The sequence below is a fragment of the Anarhichas minor genome, unplaced genomic scaffold (assembly GCF_050575085.1).
Source record: "Anarhichas minor isolate MPS153535 unplaced genomic scaffold, ASM5057508v1 ptg000011l, whole genome shotgun sequence".
Taxonomy (NCBI): Eukaryota; Metazoa; Chordata; class Actinopteri; order Perciformes; family Anarhichadidae; genus Anarhichas; species Anarhichas minor.
Window position 1 is genome coordinate 12536336 of NW_027466457.1, and position 12000 is coordinate 12548335.

Genomic DNA, 12000 nt, shown 5'->3' on the forward strand with positions numbered 1-12000 from the left:
ACACACACACACACACACACACACACACACACACACACACACACACACACACATCAGGATATGTGTATTACGCAAAGGGTGCATGGGTAGGTGGGTGGGGTATTTTAGGGACACCCAAACTTTTCTTCCTCATCATCCCTCCTCAAACTGACGCCCACAAACAAACTAACTTACCCCAGATTCTGTCCCAAGAACAAACCTCTCTTCTCTTCTTCATCACCATGTCAGCCGTTGGGGATGATTCAGTGTGAAATTACATAACTAGATACTGGAGGTGGGCAGGGTGCAGCGATGACACCTCTGATAATACACTCATGTTTAGTCATCCTCTCATTGTGGCAACTTAAACCAGGCCCACTCCTCAGCCTGCTGCCATGCTGTGCGAAGCCACAAGGGTTTATAATTATGTATTTGTGTTAATACATTATTTATTATTCCTTTATGTATCACTACAGTCAAAGTCTGTTAATTATTAATGTATGGGACTCTTTTACTTTATCCAACGTTTTAAGGAAATCATTTCTATTTATCCGGCATATGATGCGTGATCAAAGTTGTTATTGTGAATGGTGAACAGTAGTGACTCCCCTCCACTTTGCTGTCATCCTCAACCCGCTGTGACCATTCATTCCATCATCTAGTGACAACCATTAACTCACATTTCTACCTTCATCTTTGTTTGCCAACAGCTGATCAGTCTGATCAAACAAACCTCTGCGACCCGAAACTCCACTTGAGGTATTTCCCTGATGTGCAACATGAAATACACTAAATCTGAAAGGTCAGAAATAAAGCAATAGAGTCAAGACAGTCTAGACAGCATCATGGTTAGACTTTGTCATCATGAGGCTCTCTAGATGCTTGGATACATTTTTGCTTTCACATTCGTCCTGTAAAATGAGAGTCAAAGTAAACACTAACAGTTTATAACAGCAGGAGAATGGTGCATTCTGGGTTTTCTGTTGCCTTTTGAGTGTCTCCCTCTGCTGGTGGAGCTACTGTAGTGATGTTGGCTGTCAGTGTCAGCCGCTCAGCTTTGTATTAAAACAGATGAAATGTCAACAACATGTTTTAGTTAGACGTACATACCCTGACTTTTGTTAAAATGCTCAGTTAGAGTCCCCTAACTTTACTGGTCAATACCGTGCAGGGAAGACATGTGGTGCTTTGGGGATGCTGTTGGGAACTATAACTAAATATGAGTTTCTTTAAAAATTAAATCTAACATTATGAAAAACACCCATCGATATACGTAGACATCAGAGTTAAGATTAACTAAATAACTCTCTGGACTCCCACACTGCTCTCAATCTCTGAGATACACAGGCAGCAGAAAAACACAAGAAGTTCAGAATCCTATTCAAACACTCAAGACTGCAGGTTTCTCTCGAGCTCTTTGGTTGATGTTGAAACCTCAGAGAAGATTAATATGTTTCCCGTTCTAGTATGGTCATTGTAAATAATTAAAAGGCTCATTATCAGCACAGGGCTTGTCGACGGTTCCTATTTGGTGAAATCAGTGGACTGATGAAATCTGTAGCATCAGTCCAGGCTCAGAATGACTGGAAACAAAAGGTTTTACTGCATAAACTATTAATAATCTACCCAAGTACACACCAAATGACTTGCATAGCAGAGAAATAGACTATAAAATGAATAAAATGCCATAAATCCGTCATCCACTTCTGTCTTTTTGCAATCAGTCCAGCTATTATAAACTCTTGTTATTCTCTACTGGAGGGTTAAATCAGCACAACAGCAATAACACAATGGCACCAAGTATATATATAAAAACATATATTTATTGTTCTGTTACTGTTGGTTAACTTGATCAACAATAAATGGTGGCAGGCCGGGAGACAAACTGTACACATATTAATAGAAAGCCTTAGAGAGCTTCGCTTTTTCTGTTCAGTGGCAATTAACAATGCAAAGAGCGAGACAGAGCAAACAAACAGTGTTCGCTGTCGGCCGCACAGTTGATGAATTTAATGGTGCGCTCAAAAGTCCTCCTTCAGCCTCTTTTCAAAGTGGTTCATCTCCTAGGCAGATACCTTTACAAGAGGGGTAAAAATACTGTACATTGTTCTGTGTATTCGCCGCGCTGCTTGAAGAATGAGATGTGATTCACGTATCCTTTGTTCAGGACAGTGAGAGCTACTCCGAGGACGAAGAACGTCAAGTAAAGCTTTAGAAATGGATGAATGATATTTAAACTCTCTAACGACAGAAATAGAGGTGCACCGTACTCGACAAAATAGTGTGTGGATTAAAATAGATAAAGGTTATATATATTTATACTATGTATACTATATAAAGGCTTGAATCTCCAGATTCAAGGACAGCCACCAGTGCTGTCCACACACATTCCTTCGCACACAAAGCCTTTAACGCTGCAACAATCTCACACCTGCTTTGTCTCTTTTTGCTTTCCGCTCCATGGACCATAACGTCTCGTACTAGTACTGTACGTCTGCAGTAAAAGGATCACAGTATCGTGATCCCAAACGGACCCCCCTCCCCCTCCCCCCCAGTGACAAGCTGAACTGCTGCAGTTAACCAGAGCAAATATAACGTAAACTTGAGAACGCAGTCTGAAAGCATCGTCCGCCTGGAGGCATATCAAGGGGAGATTTTACTCAGAAGTAAACAGAGCACTGTTATCTTTTGAGCTGAGATGCTTTTCGGGGTGTTTGATCATCATAACAACAAATAAACTCATGTGTATTGATTTCTACGAGGAAGCAGAGGCTTGTGTACATGCGACACTGACTCCAGGCTGAAAGGTACAGATCAATAACCCAGAGCTCATTTCATTAAAGCAGAATGAATGTGTTGAGCGACGAGCGGCGAGCGTCAATGCAGGATCTGTCGTCCTGTTGGCCGGAGAACAACAACGCGGACGGCGAACGAGGCGGGAGGAATGGGAGCGAGTCTCAGTGGCTGACTTTCTCTCGGAGGCTGTGGTCGATTGTCCAAAGAGTTCATGCGTGAGACTGAGTGGTTCAGCTGGAAGATGAGTGCGTCTCCGAAAAGCGCACGAGACCAGGTCCAGATGTCCGTTTCAGTCCAGGAAAACTTTTACATTCCACACGCTGCAAAACAAACCAAATCCAGTTCTCAGTCTCTCCCGCGTCACCGTGCTCTCGGCCTCCATCGAGGAGCACCGACGGTCGGACCGAATGTGCAAAATGTCATCCGTGAACGCGGAACCGTTCGAAAACAACTTGACAAAAATCAACACTATGGACAAAGAACTTTTTGCAGTGCCTGAACACATCCCCGTCTCCCATCCACTGTGAGAAGCTCTCTACACCGAACTGGTTCTGAATTTGCAGAATTTGAACTGAAGTGAATCAGTTTATGTGCCACAAAACTAATGTACAAAAGTAAAGACTGCGTAACACATGTTCATACGCTGTTACCTAACGGATATGACAAACAGCGATACTCATTGCACATACTCACAAGAAACCAGACCAACAGCCGGGGCAGTTGTGTCCCGTTTGAACTCCAAAGCGTCTAAAAGCTCTGAAGACTCCTCAGTGTTCATCACCTACCTCGTCCAAAGCCGCGTGCACAAGTGTTGAGCACGGCATGAAACAACAGCTTTAAGGGTCAACGTTTGTTCATTTCAGCTCCAGACCGGCTTAAACCATAAAGACGGACATTTCAGAGTGTCTGCTGTGCAAGTTTTGGGAGTAACAACAAATCTAGTTACTGTAACCATGTACTCATGTCTGACTGCATTTTGTAATAAACTATAATACACATTTCTGGTAAAAAAAAAAAAGTATCTCTAGCTGCCTAAATGGACAATTTGTGGCAGATCTTTGGCTTCAGTGGTCAAACATATTTCACTTTTGCATCAGTCTAAGATAAGAAATCAAAATATCTCACTGTGATTAGATTTTGAAGACCAATCCATCAATGGATAGCACGTTTCTTTTGAACTTTCTTCTTCTTTCCGATTCCCTTCATTTCATATGACCTCCCTTCAATCTGTCATTTGACGAATTAATAGTTCAGTTAAATCTCCATTTCTTTTTAACGTTTCCTTTTACAGTACTTGGAGGGAATCTAACTTTTCTTTAGAATATTAATGTGTAACACAAAAAAAAAAGAAATCTAAAATGTATTCCATTTGGCAGCAAACCATCTCTAATGTGTAGCGATCACAACTCTGCACTCTTACAGAACTTAGCTTAAAAAAACACATTTAAAATTTGGTAAAATCTCTTCAATGTAGAACTGGTGGAGTGTTTTTAACGCGTGATGAAGTGAACAATGAACATGCTGTAATGCTTCAGTTTGTCTCAGTCTGTGGATCGTCTTGTCCATGAAGAGAAAACAGACATTTGCACAACCAGCTGTTCAGTTTTCGGTGAAGCCCTGTGGCTGCTGCAACAACAAAGCTGACTATTAGCTCACATCACACATTAGCGTCAGCAGAGGGACCGCACGGGGGGGGGGGTTGGATCTGTTGCCATAGTAACAGCTGGCCGGAGGGAACTCAGAGCGGCTGTGCCTGAGTCAGGTGGAGGGTGTGCGCGTGGTGCGTTTGAGTTTGGCTCGGTGCTGCGTGCGGTGGTGGCTGGCTCTGGTTCTGGGACTGCTGCAGGATGTGCACCACCCGGCTCAGGGTGTCCGTGGTGGCGAACGCCAGATACTGGCAGCACAGCCAGTCCTCCAGGCTCACGCCGCAGGCCACGTCCAGCGAGCGCTCCGCGAACTTGATCATCATCAGCGTGCGCTTCAGGTCCAGCCAGTTCTGGAGGGTGGCCTCGCGCTGGCTGGTGGTGGCCCCCGACATGGGGCCCGTGCTGCTGCAGCCCAGCGCCTGGAACAGGTCCTCCCGGGGGCCCCAGAGCAGGCACTGCAGGCAGGCCCGGGCCTCGGACATGCGGATCCGTTCAGAGGGGTTGACGGTGAGCAGCAACCGGGCCAGCTGCTGCAGGCCCTGCGAATAGAGCGATTTAACGGGCAGCGGCGGCAGGTCCGCCCAGGTGTACTCCCGCTCCTTCAGCTCCGGCGTCTCCTCGAAGGGGTTGGGCCGGTGCAGCGTCTCGTAGATGAGGATCCCCGTCTGGAACTCGTCACACTTGCGGTACTGCGTCGCTGTGACAATCTCGGGCGCCAGGCGCGACTGGTCGCGCAGCGTACCGGGGTCGGCGGCCATGAGGGTGCTCTTCTGTTTCGCCTGTGAGAAGTTGCTGATGATGAGCCGGGCGGGGCAGGTAGCGTTGGCGGCAGCGCCGGCGGAGGTCGCACTGGAACCGCCACCGCCGCTGCTGTTGCTGTTGTTGTTGGGCTCAAGAATGTCCAGGTTGCCAGGTTGGCAGTGGACCAGCAGCAGGTTTTCCAGTCGCAGGTCACAGTGGGTCACGTGGTACGGTTTCATGTGCTCCAGGCCGGAGCACAGCTGCAGCAGCAGGAGACAGACCTGACGCTCGTACAGCTCCGGGTTGTGAGTGTGTCGCGCCGCGCCTTCTCGGACAAAGTCGGCCACCGTCTGGAAGGGCACCTCGCGAGTGATGACCACCACTCGGCTCCTCAGGCGTGTGTTCATGTGACCTGCTGTTCGGGTTTCGTCCAATTTACCATTTGCCGTCTCCTGGGTTTCAGTCTTAATCTCTTTCTCTTTCTCCTTCAGCCCGTCTACGTCCTCCTTCTCATCCTCCTCCTCACCTTCTTCCACTTCCCAGGGCAGCAGGCGGGCAGGGACGTCCGCCAGGAAGTGTCCACAGTCTTGCTGAATATTGAAGTGCACGGCCAGGCTCTGTCTCACTGCGAGGCTGTGGAAGAACTGCTGCTGAGTCTCCTTCACTTTGCTCCGACAGATCTGGAGATAAGAAAGACAATATTTCATTACTTTTTTAGGATGAAGCTATTTGCGAATTGAAAATAGACTCTACTACTAAAGTATTGGCTGTGTAAAAGCCCAATATATCTTCTTCCTCTGTGTCATAGAGCTCCATTGTTGTACAAGAACCATTAAAAATGCACTTTCATTGATCTATATTAATATGAACATGGGCACTGTGCTTTAATTTGAGTCAAACTCACACCGTCCTGCTGCTAGACGGTGTGAGATGCAGCCTCTCTGAGTAACGTTCGTTAAGAAGTACAGAGCCCAGCTGCTTCAGGACATGATTCTAATTAAAAACATTGTTTTTTTACCTCTTATTTGAGAGCTGTTTTAAAGATTGACATCCTCAGTTAGGATGAATGGGTTTTGCGGCCACAGACGGAGTAGTGAAGTCTGAGAGCACCGAGAGCCAACCTGAGGGCCGCTGGGGAATACTTTATCAGAGCCAGGTCGGATGGCGGCTTTTCCGACCATGTCGGAAGTAAAAAGTGTTTAAAGTTGCTCTGAACAGCCATGCTCAAAGGTTGGGTGGATATAGGGGGAGATGTAATACCAGCACACATTTTAAAAGAGTGTCTGCCGGGAGACATTCGTAGGGTTTCACTCAGCTGTTTGCATGCAGAGTGAAAAGAGAGCTAGCTGGCCCCCTGACACGTTGATGCTTTTGGTGTTTTCATGGACCAAAGTGAATACGTAATCATGCCAGCCTTCTCCTATAACACGCTTGAAATGTCATTAACATTTAAATGATGAAAGCTGATGATTGTACCTTTGTTCATTTAAATGTTTATCTTGTAGAAAATGATATGAAGAGACTGCTATACATTTTGATGAAATTAAATAAGCAGAAATTGCCGCAGGAGACTTTTCAACAAACGGCAATCTCACGCAACATCAGCACAAACAAAAGAATCCGTTTGAGCACAGGAGAACTCAGAGATCAAAGATGTGTTCTGTCTCGCTGTGTTTCTCGTGAACACTTCTGTTAATGACATATAGAGCGGAGAGAAGCAGCGAGCAGACGTCAGGCTGCCAGCGACAGCAGCGAGTGAGAGTCTCCGTCTCCTAAACCTCTGCAGCTCTCTGCAGCTACACTTTGATCACAGCACAGACGAGACGAGCCGAGTGACGGAGAGGATCGCTCTCTGCACACATTCACATTCACTGAAATACCAGCAGAGAAGTCCCGACATGTTATTGAGATATTCATGGGAGAAAATCTAAACATTTCAATAAATAAAATGATTGAATTTGATCTTAAGACTTAGAAAAAGTGAGGACAAAAATAAATGAATTCAATAACACAGCAGGTATAGTGTTAAGAAGTATCATTTCTGGTATCCTGTATTGTTAAGGACGACATAATTTGTCTGATTTCATCAGAGGGGCACTGCATTTCATTTGTTTCTATAGCGCACTGAGTGTTGTCTAATGCACACCTGGTAGGGAAATGTAATCATGCAAAATATTATAATTAATTAGCTTTTTTCCTCTCATACTAAACTGAATTTTGACGTTAAAAATTAGATGTTTACGTAAGAATATAATTATGACAGCATTATTCAATTATTAATATTATTTTTACTATGTACCATTAGTTTTGTCCAAACTAATTGAAAGGTTTTTGACATTTTTCCCGACATATTCAAGTTTAACGTTATGAACCGCATTCCACCATTTGTACTACATCAGCCAAAACAATTGCTACCTCAGTCATTTCACTATTTTACTTCTGTTAGGCGGCTTGAACCTCGGTGGTTTCTTTGACATACAGTTTAATAAATTGTGATCCGTGTAACTGTTTAGGAATGTGCGTGTTCACTGGATCTCTGTTTAGACCTGTTGGCTCTGAGACTCCAGCTGCCTCCTGGTCATTCTTTGAGGACATGTTTGTAGACTTTTCACTGTTAAGATCCATATTGTTTAGTATTGCTAGTTGTAACAAAGCTCCAGGTTAACAGACACTTCTATGTGTTGCTCCCTCTTGATTCCTTAACGCTGACATTTCAGAGATACTACGAAGCTTTAAAGCACACTCACTCACTCACTCACTCACTCACTCACTCTGAATTCCTCTGAGAGTCCAGAATTCACGCAGACATGCTCAAGGTAGATTGTGAATAATTAGCACCGCACTAAAAATATCACACAGGTTTTGTTTCACAAGGCCGTGCCCTGAGGGCTCAAAGTTTAAGTGCCAATATTTCTGCACAAACATCTTCCTCCACTTCAGCTGAAGGAGTGGGAGGAGATTCCTGAGCACAAAAACTCAAAGGATTTCATAAATCTACTGCAAGGACGGCAACCACCAGACTCCATCTCAATGCAGGGAAAGCAAAGCAAGGACCCAACAAACAAACAAATACAAATGAATTCAAACTAATAAGATGCTGTAAATCAGGGGTTTGTTGCTTGTTTTAGTCCATCTGGATGGTTGAAAACTTGAAATACTTTGATTGGAAAGTGTTTCAGGGTCATACAAAGTCTGAGGATGTCATGATCGCAGGTATAGGTTATCTGCATTAGGGCTGCAACTAACAATTATCTGTATTACTGATTAATCTGCTAATTATTTCTTTGATTAGGCCTATGAAATGTAAAAGAAAGAGTTTTTTATAAAGTATACAATTCCACAGAGCCTCAGGTGACATCTTTATATGTCTCGCTTTGTCCAACCCACATTTTGAAACCCAAAAATATTCAGTTCACAAATTTATAAAAGAGAAAAAAGAAAATCCTCACACTGGACAAGCTGGAGTAAGAGAACGTCTTAATTTACTCCAGATCGACAAATAGTTTTATCAAAGTATCGCTGAAGCCCTGACTTTACATCTCTCTGGGCCCTGAGGCTAGAGGCAGCATGTTTAAAGAGGAACATTATGCTCGTGTTGTGCTGTGCATGACAATGGAAGTAGTCAATCTGAAGGCTGATCTATAAGCAGAGCCGGACATCTCACCTTGATGGCGTAGTTGACCAGAGGGTCCTTGGCGTAGGAGGCGGTGTAGTACACAGCATCCCCCGCCTCACAGCAGGGCTTCCCAGTGGTCAGCCTGAAGTGGGACCAGCTGTCAGTGCCGAATCCCAAGTGATCCTTCTGACCAGCCATGAAGCGGTCCTCGCACTTTGTGGCCAGTTTGCGCAGCGTGTCCGTGTGGAGCCCGCGGATCCTCCCCACCACCTCATCCCAGCTGTCCAACCCCCTGTACAAAGCCGGTCTCTGGGGTTTGGAGCCTCCAGCAGCAGCAGCAGCAGCAGCAGCACCTCGACCTGTTGTCCGGCCCCTTCCAGCCAGAGACTCTGTACTTGGGTAGGCCCTCCTCTCTCTGCCAGCCGTGGCTGCAGCGGACGGAGCTTGAGCTACCAGAGAGGACGCGCTGTTGGCCGGACGGCCCTTGGTGGTAGCCGCGGCAGCTGCTGGCCTCTCCAAGGAGTCACCGCTCTCGTGGTCGTGGACCCGATGAGGCTCGGAGCTGAGAGAGGAGTCTTGACTCGCCGTCTCCCAGGTGGAGTCCAAGTCGTAGATCGGGTTGGCCACGCTCAGGTTGGTGCCCCCAGGTCTCGCCTCAGCCCGAGATCTCGGGCCTCCCTGGACTGGCTCTTTGCCCGCCAGGCTGGGTTCGGTGGTGGAGCGCGGTACAGCCTTCTTAGGTAGTGGTGGTGGTGTGGCCTTAGAGGCTGGCTGGTCTGCAAGGCCGTCCAGGTCGATGGAGGCCAAGGTGTCGTTGGATGCTTTGATGTTTCGTGGCTGTTTCAGTGGGATCATGTTGGCTCTGGACTGACCTGGAGGGAAAGGAAGACAACAAAGTGTGTATTGCTATAATAAGAATATAGAATATGACAGTAGAAAGTAACGAAGTTCATTGAATTCATTATTGTACAATTTAAATTTATACTTTATAATTTCTACTCCACAACATTTCAAAAGGTAATATTGTACTTTATACTCCACTGCAGTTTTTACATGATCTCAAAACACAATCACCTTATAATTATATATTATGATGCTAAAGTTGTGTTGTCATTTTTACAAGGACTTCCCACTCGTTGCCGTTTAAATGAGGGTTTTGGATTGAACTTTTTCCTGTGGGCAGAAAATCATTCATTGTATAAATGTTGGCCAACAAATGTTTCAGGACTTTAAAGGTCACGACTGGATGAATAAGATATGTATAAAGAAAAAAAAGTATCAAATGTGATTTACTGAATGTGACTTTCACAAAAGTCAAAAATCAGAATTCCTAACAGCTGAAAAGGATAAAAATTCCAGACTCTTCCCTCCCCCGAGCTTCTTGTTCCTCCCACATGGCGTTTCCAGCCGCTCACTGGCTCGCTGCCCCTCATGAAGACGGGAGGCCGAGGTTGTGTGCTGCGGCACGTGAGGGATCTGGTGGCCCTGAGCAAGATTGGAGCCAGAGAGCAGGACAGCTGGGCACAAGTCGTACCCACCAACCATCCAGCTGCCCGACTCAATCTGCAGCTCGGTTGTGCACTGGGGCTTAAAAAGAGGCAGCATGGAGAGCACTTTCATCACTGGCTTCAAGTGACCTTATTTTTCTGGGATTGTGGTGGGAGGGAATTTGGGGGGGTTGAGGGGTTGATTGGACTCCCTCGATGTCCTTTGGAGTCGAGGACCACAAAGGCAGACGGGTCAAAGACAAGTACCTGACAAGATGAAGAGGACAAAGCCGTGCAGCGTGCACGATGGGAATTCAGTACGTTTTAACTGAATGTGTGCACGAGGTCACAGACAACCCTACTGCGCAGACGAGAGGCTGCAGAGTGTTTTAAGATGATGTCTTTCAGAGTCACATCTTTTGCCAAATTACTTTTCCCGTCCCCACGGTGAAGGCATCTGCTTGAAGAAACCATTTCCCCGACTGCTAACTGATCAAATTCTTGTTAAACGATATGAGTGATGCGAGTCCTCACGTGTGCGACACACACTGCCATCATCTTAAGAAAGCAAAAGAAGCCTTAAGAAAGAGTCAGGATGAAGTAAATGAGTCTTGGTAATCCTCCCTGGAACGGGGAGGCTCTATTTAATGTGTTCCTCCACCAATCTGCAGTAATCCATCCAAAGAAACAACAGTCTCCCGCGTCCAGTCGCAGACGTCTTTTATTGCAGCAATGTGGCTGTGATTTAACTACATTACATAAGACTAACTCCGTCTGTGATTATCAAAATCAAGAATACGTTTCATAATCATAATACACAGGGATAAATGCGATGATGAAACAACCTGCATGGACTGGTTGAAACCCCATATGGCTCATGCGAACAGATCACCTTACAACAAACAACTTGATGAAATAAGGAGTGCTAATTATCTGCTAAGTATCATTTACAATATTGATTAATGTGGCAATTATTTTTTGGGTTGATCAATTACTTGTTTAAAAAAAATGGCAAAATCGGAATGTCAGAATAAATTGAAAAAATGGCCTACGATTTTAAAATGGAACCTGCTTTCCTGTCTGCGCCTGGCAATTCAATTAAACAAAGAAACAAGCAATGCAACAGATGACAGCGTGACCGATGAATGGTGAGAGTGAAACCCCCCAAAAGATTCAAAACACACTGCTGTTCAACTAAACTGTGTTTGACCCGTGTTCATCTCCAGGAGATAAAACAGCGGAGAGTCCCAATCCCTCCAAAATCTGTTCCGGATTAAAAATAGATAATTGCATTTTCTTCTCCTCTCGAACACTGAGCCTCATGTGTCCAAAACAACTCTTTAGCTACTGCCTTCTATTTCCTCAACATTAATCCGGGTGCCACTGCCAACACATGCATCACACATTATCTGGCAGGATTGGATTCATGATTTCTCTTAAAGTGCACAATTCACAAATGGTACAGAATAATTAGCTATTTAGGTCATCTCCTCATAGAGTGAAATAAAAATGTATTGATGTATAAAATCTATATTAAATACCTTTGAAAATGCCTCATTAAGGCAATGCATTCACAAGTCCAGAGAGCAGCATTCACCAACATTTCTTTGCAAGGAGATGAAGGAACTTGTTGCCGTAGCAGAGTGATTACAGTTTAGCCATCGTGCTCCAATAAAACGATGGAGGAAGTGGGTAGAATAAAGAGGAACAGAGGGGAGGAATGAAGCCAGAGAAG

The 12000-nt window shown here is 45.1% G+C and overlaps 1 protein-coding gene and 1 long non-coding RNA gene across 3 annotated transcripts in view; one reads left to right on the top strand and one right to left on the bottom strand.

Annotated features, from left to right (window-relative positions):
* The window catches only part of LOC142947711 (uncharacterized), a 26401-nt gene extending 18729 nt beyond the window's left edge, over nt 1-7672 (top strand). For both annotated transcript variants that reach the window (XR_012953402.1, XR_012953405.1), the window contains one exon: nt 5654-7672. This is a non-coding gene — a long non-coding RNA (uncharacterized LOC142947711). The remainder of the gene's footprint in view (nt 1-5653) is intronic.
* peak1 (pseudopodium-enriched atypical kinase 1) overlaps nt 1813-12000 on the bottom strand; it is a 46034-nt gene continuing 35846 nt past the window's right edge. The window contains exons 4-5 of the mRNA XM_076089469.1: nt 8827-9650; nt 1813-5842 (exon numbers count right to left, since the gene is read on the bottom strand). Of these exons, the coding sequence (XP_075945584.1) occupies nt 4514-5842; nt 8827-9650 (2153 nt within the window). The 3' untranslated portion in view covers nt 1813-4513. The remainder of the gene's footprint in view (nt 5843-8826; nt 9651-12000) is intronic.